The sequence below is a fragment of the Ambystoma mexicanum genome, chromosome 1q, assembly GCF_040938575.1.
Source record: "Ambystoma mexicanum isolate Mex_15411 chromosome 1q, UKY_AmexF1_1, whole genome shotgun sequence".
Classification (NCBI taxonomy): Eukaryota; Metazoa; Chordata; class Amphibia; order Caudata; family Ambystomatidae; genus Ambystoma; species Ambystoma mexicanum.
The window spans coordinates 629,455,395-629,468,258 of record NC_090922.1 but is presented as its reverse complement, the minus strand read 5'-3'; the positions used below and the strand labels follow the sequence as shown (position 1 = coordinate 629,468,258).

The window sequence follows — 12,864 nt, the reverse complement described above, 5'->3', positions numbered from 1 at the left end:
GATGACCTGACTGACATTTTAGATCAGGGTCCGTCCACTGACCCAGTGTTGCCTTTTCACATGGCATTACAGAAAAGGGTGGCTGCTTGACTAAGAAATACCGCCCATCCTGTAGTGACCCCAGCTACCTATCCACATACCCGACTCCTGAGAGTTTGGTGGTTCAGGCGGCCACGGCCACCTCGAGGCAGGCGGTGTACCCTACCACCCCCCCAGATAGGGACGACAAGCACTTCGATGGATGGGCTCGCAAGGTATTTTCGGCTGGGAATATGGCCCTTAAATCGGCCAACTCCTCCTGTGCCTTGGCCAAATTCTCGCACACTCTGTGGAATTGTCTCTCTGGCGGCTGAGCATATTCCCAAAGGGGAAGAACGGGATGGGTTGATTGCTATTGTGAAGGATGGCAAGGATACCATGTGTGAATCTCTTCAGTCTGGGTTGGACACGGCAGATAGTGTCAGCCGGTCCATGGCTTTGAGCACTGTGATACGCAGGTTTGCGTGGTTGCGGAAGTCTGGCTTTGCACCGGATGTGCAGGTCCGTCTTCTCAACATGCCCTTTGATGGCTCTCATTTGTTTGGCAGCATGGCTGACCAGAGTCTTGAGAGGTTGCAGACCTCCAAAGCAACTGCTAAATCTTTGGGCGCAGCTGTGCGCCAACCTCTGCCTTTTCGTCCTAGGGGACAGCAGTGGAGGGGTTCCTTTCGTTACTACTCCTCTTTTGTTGGAGCGCGTGGAGCGGCCAGTCAAAGGGGCCACCGTAAGGGTCCTCGCGTTGGACGGGGACGAGGTGCCAAAGCCGCTCAAGCAGCTGCCTCTTTGCCATCAGGTGCTGCCACAGCAGCTCCGAAACAGCTATGAGGCGAGGTCTCATTGTTTGCCGGTTGGGGGTAGACTGTCTCAGCATCTCGAAGATTGGCGAGCCATTACTTCAGATGTGTGGTTTCTGGGAACAATAGCGGATGGCTACTGCCTATGCTTCCTAAATCGGCCTTACGACAATCCACCGGGCGAACTCTTCCGGATCCGCTCCTTGTGCAGGAAATCTTGACCCTGCTGGAGAGAGGCGCTATAGAACTAGTGCCTGTAGCAGAGAGGTACAAGGGCTGGTATTCCCCATATTTTTTGATTCCCAAGAAAGATGGAAGACTGAGACAGATCTTGGACTTGCGTCGCTTGAACAAGTTCCTCAGGAAGGACAAGTTCAAGATGGTCACTCTTTCAGGTCCTTCAGGCCCTTCGACTTCAGGATTGGTTGGTGTCATTGGACCGACAGGATGCTTATTTTCATGTGCCGATCCATCCAAAGCACAGAAAATACTTGAGTTTCGCTGTTGGCAGCTTGCACTTTCAGTTTTGGGTCCTGCCATTCGGGTTGACCTCTGCCCTAAGGGTCTTCACCAAGCTCATGGTGGTGGTGGCAGCGTATCTCAGGAGCGGGGGGGTTTGAGCGTGTTCTCCCGAACAGGCCTTGGAACATCTCGCCGCACCTGCCACTCGCTTCACAAGTTAGGCTTCTCCCTCAATTTCAAGAAGTTGCATATGACACCTTCCCAACAGCTCCAGTACATCGGGGCTGTGTTGGACACATCCTTGGGGAAGTGCTCGCCACCCAAGGTGAGGGCTCATCACATATTATTTATTTATTTTATTTATTTAACATTTATAAAGCGCTCACACAGCCCGCAGGCATCGAGGCGCTGTTACAGGAAATGTTTGTTTTCCTTAGTTGCTTAATTGTGCTTTTTTTTTTTTTTGTCTTAGTTACGTATTTATAACGCGCTTAAACACCCAGAGGTTTCTAAGCGCGGACCCGGGTATCGAACCTGTTGTTGCTTCGTGTCGTCTTGCTTCCAAGACGCGCACGCTGCCGTTGAGCTATCCTCCCGGGACATTGTCCAGATGGTCAACAAATTTCAACATCCCCAGAGTCTCCCGGTTTTCGAATTCTTAAGGTTGCTCGGCCTCATGGCATCCTGCATTTTTCTGGTGCCAGAGGCCAGACTGAGGATGAGATCCCTTCTATGGGCTCTCAGGACGCAGTTGTCCCAATTCTCAGGCAAGATGTTGGATCTCCTTCAGATTCCGCTCACGGTCTCACAGGATCTTCTGTGGTGGGCTAGCAAAGGGAATCTGATGAAGGGAGAGTTGTTTAGGCAACTGTGGCCATAGGTGACTGTAGTGACGGATGCTTCCCTCACAGGATGGGGAGCTCACGCCAACAAGCTGACCACCAGCGGTCGTTGGTCTCTGTAAGAGTCCAGACTTCACATAGATTTTTTGGAGCTGAGGGCCTTCAGGCTAGCTCTGAAGGCTTTTCTGCCTTTTGTACGTGGGAAGAATGTCCTGATCATGACGGACAACCCAGTGGCCATGCATTACCTCAACAAAAAGGGGGGTGTAGGGTCGCTCCCGCTGTGCAGGGAGGCGATGCAGCTCTGGTTCTGGGCAATACAGCAAGGAATCTCCCTCTCAGCTGTTCATCTGGCCGGAGAGGAGAATGAAGCGGCGGGCGCTCTGAGCAGGCCGAGCGCAGTCTCCCACGAGTGGGAGTTAGCTTAGGAAGTCCTTCAGGAGATCTTCACCATTTGGGGAACCCCTCAAGTGGATCTGTTTGCGACTGGTGCCAACCAGAAGTGCGAGACATATTGCTCAAGGGAATTTCCTCCGAGAGGAGCTTTAGGGGACGCATTCGTTGTGGATTGGTAATTCCTAGTTCTGTATGCGTTTCCTCCGGTCCCCGTCATTCCTCAGGCTTCTAAGGAGGTTGCAGAGGTTCGGGTCCCACATAATCCTAATTGCTCTGGATTGGGTCAGGAGAGCGTGGTACCCGGACCTTCTAGAAATGTCCATCTGTCCGCCATGCCATCTTCCCCACAGAGAGGATCTTCTCTCGTGCTAGGTCGGGGGGGGGGTTTGGCTGGGGGGCTGGGGGCTCTCCTTCCGGCGACCAAATCCCTGTACCATTGGCGTAAGTTTTGCGACTGGTGCAGAGGAAACAATGTCGATCCTTTTCAGTGTTACATTCCGATGGTTCTTTCTTTCTTGCTTTCTTTGGCGTACAAGGGTCTTCAAGTGGGTACCATTAAAGGTTACCTGGTAGCGCTGTCTATTTTCAAGCGCTCGTCTGAAGAATGTTCTTATTTTAAGATTTCTTTGATTACCCAGTTTCTAAAAGGGCTCACAAATGTGTTCCTGCCGTGCCGGTTTGGGATCTGAATCTAGTCTTGAAATTCTTGATGGGTGCTCCGTTTGAACCTTTGCACTCTTGTCCTTTGAGACTGTTGACCTTCAAGACAGTATTCTTGATTGCAGTTACATCTGCTCGCAGAGTGAACGAGTTGCAGGCACTTTCGTCTAAGCCACCCTTTACTGTGTTCCACAGGGATAGGGTTGTACTGAGGGTACATCCTTCCTTCCTTCCTACCTAAGTTAGTGTCTGAGTTTCATTTGAGCCAGAAGGTGGGAATTCCTGCTTTCTATCCTCCTCCTCATCCTGGTAAGGAGGAGGAGAGACTCCATAGGTTGGACCCTAGGAGAGGTTTGAGCTTTCATATTTCTAGGATGTCCAGGGTCAGAGTGGACGACCAACTTTTTGTGGGGTACACTGGGCCCTGATTGGGCCAGGCTGTTACCAAACAGACCTTGTCCAGGTGGATTATCCTCACCATTGCTGAATGTTACAGATTGGCTGGCAAGGACCCTCCTGAGGGTTTGCTAGCTCACTCCACCAGGGGCGTGGCTCCATCCACAGCCCTAAAATGGGGAGTTCCTGTTGAAAACATTTGTGATGCTGCACCACGTTCACTGATACTGCTTTGGGAGTCTGTTAAAGACGTGGAATACGTTGGAGGACTCAATCGATTCGAATAACAAGTTACTTACCAACTGGTAACGTTCTTTCGACTGGATGTTCCTCCAACGTATTCCACATCTCCCTCCCAGCCTGCCCCTCTGAAGAATTTCCTATGCTATTGCAGCTTGCGTTCCCGCAAGGCTATGTGAAGTCATGGAGGCTTGGTGTGCGGTTATGGCACACGTTGTGGAGGGAAAAAACATGAACTGAGGCTATGGGTGCGGTGTGTCCTACTTATAACATCCGATGACGTCACCCTCGACGGAGGCCTTCGAGGGACATCAACCCAACGCCGCAGGAAACCCTCTGCTGAATAATTTCCGAAGCAGCACAGCTGTGGACATAACATGTCAAAGATGTGGAATACGTTGGAGGAACATCCAGTCGAAAGAACGTTACCAGTTGGTAAGTAACTTGTTCTTCTGTGCTCTGTTTCCATTCCTGAAATGCCAGCCTGGGTTTCGGACCCAAGGAGAATGGGTTATGAGGTTGCTTCGGTAGGATGAGGGAAGTTTCTTTGGTGCATTAAGGAAGGCTCTGTAGGTACTGAACCCCAGCAATAATTCCTTATTAAAATATCCACTTTTATCAATAGGTTGAAAGCAGTGCTCACATCAAGAATGTTTAATCTGCATTGTGGACTGTTCTTTGCTAGTGATGTTTTATCAACAGCATTTTTTAGGATTGCATGTTCTACAACACGGATAATAGCGTTAGAAGGACGATAGTGTTGCTTTGTTTTTTGTGTTATTATTGATGTACGTTTTCAGAGGTTTTGATTAGTGTTTCTCGCTCCGGCCGTCGCTAAATTTATCAATGTCTCCTTTAGCTCCTGCTCTGAGCCCAATTCCATAACCACTGCTAAAAATAAACGAACTCAATCCCACCCTGTCCTCCAACTACTGTCTCATAAATACAGTGCCCTACCTCCTGAAAATTCTTGATTGCACTGCCTATTTAAAACTCCATACCCATCTAGAAACCAACAAATTACTCTGCACTCGCCAGTCGGGGTTCAGACCCAGACATGGCACTGAATCCGGCCTCCTTGACCTAAAGATCCAACTCTACTAAATCTGTGATAACGGTGGTCTCGCTATCCTCCTGTTACTAGACCTCTCGGCGGCATTCGACCTCGTCGATCACAACATCCTCTGCCACTGTCTTATCTCCACCTTCAACCTCTCTCCCGATGCGGTCAATTGGATAAAGTTCTTCGCGAGCGAACCTCCAGGGTCTTCACTGGAGCCGAAGCAGCCACCCCAGTTTCCTATAGGGTCGAACAAGAGTCCTGCCTCTCCACCACACTATACAACATGTACACTAAACCTCTTTTCGATCACCTGGATAGCCTAAACATACCCTACACTAACTTTGACGACACGCAGATCCTCCTCAAACTCACGGGCACCCATGAGCTTGACTCTAATAATATCAAACGCATTTACAGCATCACTCAGGTATGGATGGCTAACAACCATCTCTGCCTGAATGACGATAAGACAGAACTGCTCATTGTCGGCTTACCACACTGCCATAAACATCTCGACCCCACCTTCACCTCTTATCTCATCGATGGGAACACTCCTGTATCCCCACATGTTAAAACGGTAGGGGTCTACCTCGACGCTGAACTTAACATGCACGAACATGTGAAAGCAGTAGCCTCGTCAGCAGCATACTGGATCAAATTCATTAACCTGTCCAGCAAATTCATTACCCCAGCAGCAAATTAGACTATTGCAATGCCATCCTCGCAGGAACCTCCTCCAAAAATCTAAATAAATTACAGCTGTTCCATAACTTCGCCCTTAGAGCTGTGTGGGTCCTGAAATGATCAGATCACATTTCATCAATAAGACGCAAAGCACATTGGCTTCCTATCAAAGCTTGCATTGAGTTCAAAATAGTATCCATCACGCATCGATGACTTTTCAAAAACGCCCCTCACTACCTCACCCACCCCATCACCAAAAAGTCCAGCCAATGGAGCCTGCGCTCTTCCTCCTCAACCTCACTAAACCACCCCTAGATTCTCCAGAAAAAGAGTGGGAGGAACAAGCTTCACCGTCATTGTCCCACATTGTGGAACTAACAAAGAATCATCCTACTTGATTTTTCGACAAAAATTTAAAACTGCGCTATTTGACAAATATGCCGATACTCTTCATCAGCTGTAACCAAACATTACCCTGTAACATATACCCGCACATTTTCTTTTCTTTTTCCCGTAATTGCTAGCGCTCTGATACCTCTGCGTCCTGGGCGCGAACAACAAATGCAATAAATAAATAGCGTCTTAATTTGTGTTTTTGGTAAATAATCACTTAAACAAAAACAGAAGTACATAAAACGTCTGTATATTATTTCCACAATCCATATTCAAGTAAAGGTCCATGCCCTCCGAAAGTATATAAATGTAGCATCACAAAGTGTTGTTTTAACGCCACCATTTTAACTTGCACATTATGATTGTCAGGGTGTTTGGGACAAGCATGGTAGAGGAATATGAAGAAAGCGTGGATTCCCATTACCAACTGGAGCGTCAGGATCCTTACGATGAGGATTATGGTAAAGTAGCATTTTGTATACATTTTCAGTGCATCGCTCATGAAACATTTGCTGTTTGCCTAGGAAGACTACAAAAAACACATCTGCGTTTTATGTATTTAGTGAGTTGTAGTCTTACTCTCCCATTAAGATTCTTAGGCGTGTTGCCAGTTTCCTGTGGGGCTTGACGTTTCTCTCTTATTGGAAAACCCACCAGGATCTTGTGAAGCTAAATATTGTACTTTTGAAGCTCATTTGGGTACCTTTGGAAAGGATGAAAAATTTGGTTTAAAGGTTTCTAATATGAATGGGTGTTTTTCTGGTTGCCAGAATGTTGTTTCAAGGTGTAAATGGAGATTCCTCCGTGACACAAATTGAGATTATTTATGTTATGCAATGTGTTCATTCACATGTACATTTCTGCTTTATAGGAAACCAATTATTTCAAAAGAAACCGATTTTGAACTTGGAATGGGATTCCGGCTATATCTGTGTATGATCCAGTCACATTCTTTCAACACATCTGGTGGTGTTGAGATGTCTACATTTTTTAATGCCTTAGGTGAATAGGGTAGGTAGGGCTCCCTGTGTTTGGTAGTGGCAGGTAAAATGTTTTTGGGAGAGTAAAAATGTAATTCCCATTCCCAATGGACATTTTATTTAGGTGAATAAAATATATTTTACTTCTAAACCAGAACTTTTTGTAATCCATACTTCTCCAGCATGTGGTCTGGTATGGATTCACATGCTCATAACAGCTTGTCCCATATATAGCCTATTGCTGTCACTTTCGGTCATACTGCCCCAGCCAATGACACCAGTCCTCCTCATCTCCACCCCTGGTAGCCATCTTCAGATTTTTACTTCACGTTTACGTGTTGGGAGTCCTCGTTGTTTAGCTCCTCGTTTCACTCCTTGAAAAATATTGTCATTTTTGTCCTATTTTTGAGAGATTTTCCAATCCATTTTCTTCAACATCAGTCACTTTAATGACTACCGGATATGGGGACCTGTTTCCGGTGAATATCCCAACCATCGACTGATCTTCTTGACCGTGTGAAGTTTTCTTCACAAGTTTGAGGCCTTCCTCATTCGCCCAGCTGATGGATGCAAGGAGGAACACCATGACAAATGCTTATATTGTCTGCACCCGGACCACGATATGGACCATTGCTCCATCTGCCAGTCTTTTTCTTTGATGATTCGTAACGACTGTCACTGCAGGTCGGTGACTTGGCTGGACGAGGGTGCCAGGGCCTCTAACTCGACCTCGGTCCTGCCTCTAGCAGAATCGGCAGACCCATGGACCATAACCCCTCGTCTAAGAGGTCGAGATCACACAAAAAACCTCCCATGTGGAAGAAACTTAAAAAGGACGTAAGCCGCACACTTCGACTGTTCCACCGTCAACGCTTATAACACCGTCCACTTCGTCGATGGCCAAGTCCGCGACTGCTTCGTCTACGACTGCCAAGTCACCGATTTCGACGAAACCTTCATCTTCGAAATACGCATCAGAAAAGCAACATCTGTCGACGTCTGCATCTACGAGCCACAGGCGCAATTCGTTGTCTTCATCAAATGCATTGCAGACTACAGCCTTGTTAAAGACTCGGTCGACTGGACACAAACCAGCAAATTCATCCACCACCTCGTTGACGGCTGCCCCGTTGATGATTGCTTCGTCATCGACCACAACGATCTCTACCAAATTGGCAAGAGTTTCTCTGCCACCTAGACCATTTTCAGCACCATTGGCGTCCCCTTCTCAAGCTCTAGTGTTTGCCACGTTGCTAGTGTGGACAGGGAACTGCCTGTTTTTTCTGCCAAGGCCTACACAAGCCAAGCTACTGGTGCCTTTTGTGTCGACTGCTACAGCACCACCTGCCAAATTACTTCAAGGTGGTGAGGTCTCGGATGAAGAGCCTCTAGAGGCTTTATTCTGAGACTGCAAGGAAATCTGTGAGAAGCCTGATGCTATCCTACCAATGCCTTGTCTGCCAGTTCAGCCTCATCCAATGCCTGCAGTTGCACCCACTGTAATACCAGCTGCCCCTTTGGGCACACCAGCTTCACCCAGGGACCTTTCGCTCGATATTTTATCGACCTTGTAAAACCTTGTCACAGAACTAAAACATAGTCTTCCTCCTCTGGGCCCTCAAGGGGCCAATAGTAGGAGCCTTCCAGCATTACCCTTAAGAGGGGATTTAGTTCCATCTCGGCTGGTTCCTCACTTCTCTGTTCCAGTCGCTACTCTTACCGATACTGGTCCTGACGACACGGCCACAGACACTCAGATAGATGACTATGGGCCTCATTCCGAGGTTGGCGGTAGAACCCGCCGGTAGGTGACCGCCGACCCCATTACACCGTTTCTGCCACCTGACATCCCGGTGTCGCCGGGATATCATAAGTGGCGGCGGAACAGTAAATCCCCATTCCTGTGGATTCCCCTAGGACTCCACCGAAATGGGGCCACTGAAGCACCAGCACCGTTACTAACGGTGCTGGTGCTTCAGTGAAAACACTACCGGTAGGGGCTTGAACTCGCGTCCGATCAAGCTTGCCGTGAGTGCTGTGACCCTGCCAGCAGACTCGTAGTTAGGCGATCTAGAAAGGGTGCCGGTACCTTGCTACCGGCACTCTTATTTCCGAGCCAACAAATTTATAATGAAGCCCTTTGACTATGATGATTTAGTCCCAGCTGATGGTGAGACACCAGATCTGCCCTCCCGTGAGTCACCTTCAGATGAAATAGGGTCTTTCCATGGACTCTTAACACTTGCTGTTAAGCTATTTGAGCTGATTTCGGAGAAATAACAGAAAGAAGGTTTCCTATTACAAAGGTGAGAAGCTTCCTGGAAGTCAGTAGTTGCAATCCCTATGCTAGACTACATCTGGGAATATGGCCTTTTGGGGATGAAAAATCCTTTCTCGACCCCTCCAAAAAAGCATTTCCTGGAGAAGAAGTATAAGATTACAGATACAGACCCTAAGTGCCTTGGCACTTAGCCCTGCCCGAACTTAGTGGTATTGGTGGCTGCTCAGAAGAGATCAGCCAACCCTTCTCCATGTATGGTACCCCCGGATGAAGAGGGTAAGCAACTAGATGCCTTTGGCAAAAGGGTCATTTCCACAGCCGCTACAGCCATCAAGGCGGCCAACTCATTAGCCATCCTCAAGGTATGACCGCGAGTTGTGGTACTAGATGGGTCCCATCTTGGATTTTCTGCCATATAAGAGACAAAGCCCTAGCACTGTTGCCCGAAGGGGAGGCCGCTTCGGACCATGACATCGTTGTCGCATTAGGCATCAGTTGCTGGTTTTCTACAAATGGGGAACAGAGCTGTTCTAAGATACCAGGGATGTTTGAAGGCAACCCATTTTTGTCCTGTGGTGCAATCCAAGGTTGTGGATATGACATTTGATTGGGTGGACCTTTTATGGAAGATAGTAGGCGAAACCCTAAGGGTAATAAAAGCCAAAACAGGCTCAGCCTTTCCCTGGGCAACCTCCAACAACACTGCTAGTCCTTTTGATTTGGGAAAACATTTTCAAGGACGTCCATGGAAGTACAGGTCCTCCTATCATCCGCAAAAGTCTTGCACGGGCTCCCAGTAGGTTTACAAATTAAAGTCCCAGGCGTATAGGGGAACCGGCGTCAACGCAATGTTTCTTCAAGTGCCTAAGCCACCAAACGGCCATGACATGCCCTAGTACCCGACTCCCCCTACTTCCACACCCTGATGGGGGGTCGGCTTTCCAACTTTGTCATGCAGTGGGAAATCATTACCATCGACAAATGGTTGCTCAACATTATTAGTCAGGGTCACACCCTGGAATTCATGGGAAAGTGCCCTTGCATTCTTGCCATACAGAAAAAGGAGCAGCACCAATCCTTCCTCCTTCAGGAGCATCATTCCCTTCTAAAAAAGGAGACAATAGAAGTCGCCCGATTGCACTTTCGGGCTCTGGAGTGTACTCCAGATACTTCCTAGTCGGAAAGAATTCTGGAGATGGAGACCATGCTGGATCTCAGGAAACTCAACAAGTTCTTAAAATCTAGTGCCCTGGTACCGACAATGTTGGCGCCGATAAATCTTTAGACACCGAAAGAGGTTAATTAGAAGCCGGATCAACCCTGTGCCTCCAAGGATGTCAACACTATGCGTCTCGATCCCGTTCAACACGGACATCTACCATATTGACATCGAGAGACACACCCTCGATGTTGATGGTTGTCGAGAAAACATTCACCTCACAACCCTGGTCTGAATTTTTCGATCCTATAGCAGGTATCTTCTGATGCTTGTTAATCTGCTTAGAATCACATGCTGTGCATATAGTCCAACATCCAGTGGTAACCGCAGAGTATTGCATCTTGCATCTTGTTTTTCGGGGACCGAAAGGGAACGTCGGCATAGGCGTGTCTGTAACACTATCCCTATCGTGACGTGTAGTGTACCCAAAATCCCTCACGCGCCTAGGTCCCTCAGATTGTTTTTTTCTGCCCAGATAACTAGTCGCCCTATAGCAGAGCTCTTACAAAAGAGACATTGTTTATCTTATACCGACTTGTCGGTTATTCCCCGTTAAGTCACTTCGGTCACAAGAACATCTTCGACAAAGACTGCGGGGGATTCGTCTATGGCTGTGGATTTCGGCACCTAAGATCCGGCGGCCGGATTTTCCACGTGGTCAGGCCTTCTGGCCGACCTGTACAGTAGGGAGAGTGGGGTCGGGGTGGCCATATTGTCAGTATGTCTTTCCTCCTTTCCCCTCTTTACCCTTTTGGTCTGGTCATCTTTACCTTTGGCTATGGAAAGGACTCCTTTTAGATTCTGCCCTAAGTGTAGGGTCAGATATCCTTGGAAGGACGAACACAGGACATGCAACGCCTGTCTCCCCCTAGAGCACGACGAAAAGCGGTGTGCGGCCTGCAAACTCCTTCGGCCTAAGACCCTTAAGGAGCGCTGTGTAAAGCGGTGGGCCGCGTACGGTATGTCGCGGGTGGAACCCCCTTCCCCCACCGCCACACCCACTGAGAGTGACGGGGGTACCTCGGATGACCCCTTTGCGGATGTTATAGACCTTGAGGCGGACATTTCTAGGTCCGCCACGCCCGTCCCTGACCCTTTAAGGCCTGACTTTGGTCTCGCTACAGGGACAACAGCCGGCGATAGGGGCATACAAACGCATCACACTAAGAAGACAACCCCTACATCGTTTTTGATGTCTTCGTCGAAAAAGGTGAAAGCGCCAACAGGGCCGCCGAACATTTCGACGGTTTCCTCGGATCGCTCAGATCCAAAGCCTTCCCGCATCCGCAGCAGCGTCTTGCGACTGGGCAACCAAAATCAAGTTAGGGCGCTACTCCTAAAACTTCACACAACAAAGCGCGGAAATCCGATGCTGCGACGGTCCCGAAGGCCGCGGTAGGCCCGAACACTACGACTAGGCCTCTACCTGAGAAACCAACCGCTAGGCCCTCTAGCGCCGCGATAGGTAATACACCTACCAATAGACCATCAGAGAAACTGTCTCACGCCGATTCGGCGATTATCGAAGACCGCATAGAAAGAATTACGGCGGCGGTGGGTCTTACCCCGGTTCCACCTAAAGTCATAGGACAAGCCGCGGAAAAATCTTCAGATGCGGTTTGGGATCCCAATTCTTACAATACGTATGAAGATAGTCAAAAGCCTCTTTCCGACACCCTAAGAGACTCTTTTCGGCGTTGTAGGACGGAAAACTACGTTTTTCCACCCGTAGGCCCGCCGGGGTCCTCTAAATGGACTAGAGAGAATTTCGAAGGGTATATGGATCAGCTGGAGAAGATTATCAGTTATTCTGATCATCCATCCTCAAAAAGGTCTCGGGTAAAGCCTAACCTCCATTTTCCATCTCATTTTCAAGAAGATCAGTCTTGTGTCCCCGTCCAGCAGGAAGACATTGTCCAAATGGACACATATAGGGACATTTATAATGAAGAGGAAGAAGTTTAATTTCTGCAGTTATGAGGAGGAACAGCAGGGTACCACAGACAACTGGGAAGAAACCCAGCAGGAAGGAACAGACCCATGGACACAGCAAGATCAGGACACTGATGTTTTGTGCCTAGATGCTCCTCCGTCTACTCCTGCTCGCCAGGCCTTACCTGTAGATGACCAAATGGCCTTCAACTCCATGTTGAAAAAAGCAGCTGAACACTTTCAAATCTCCACTCAAGAGGCTGTGTCTGAGCAGGATTTTGTAGAGGATATCCTTAAGGAGAAGCCTCCATCTAGCCAAGCCATCCCTCTCCTTAATTCTATCAAGAGAAGGTTGGCCCCCTCATTGGTATCACCAGCTCAAACTCGGGCAGTGAACCCAAGAGTGGAAAAACCATTTTGCCCTTCCCCTTCCGACCCTCTATACATCAGAGGGCACGCCATCCCAGATTCGTTGGTAGTGAC

General features: G+C 48.5%; 1 protein-coding gene across 5 annotated transcripts in view; it reads left to right on the top strand.

Moving 5' to 3' along the window:
* SUCO (SUN domain containing ossification factor) overlaps positions 1–12,864 on the top strand; it is a 1,613,753-nt gene that overhangs the window by 660,357 nt on the left and 940,532 nt on the right. For all 5 annotated transcript variants that reach the window (XM_069641200.1, XM_069641197.1, XM_069641195.1 and 2 more), the window contains one exon: positions 6,339–6,430. In XM_069641200.1, the coding sequence (XP_069497301.1) occupies positions 6,339–6,430 (92 nt within the window). The remainder of the gene's footprint in view (positions 1–6,338; positions 6,431–12,864) is intronic.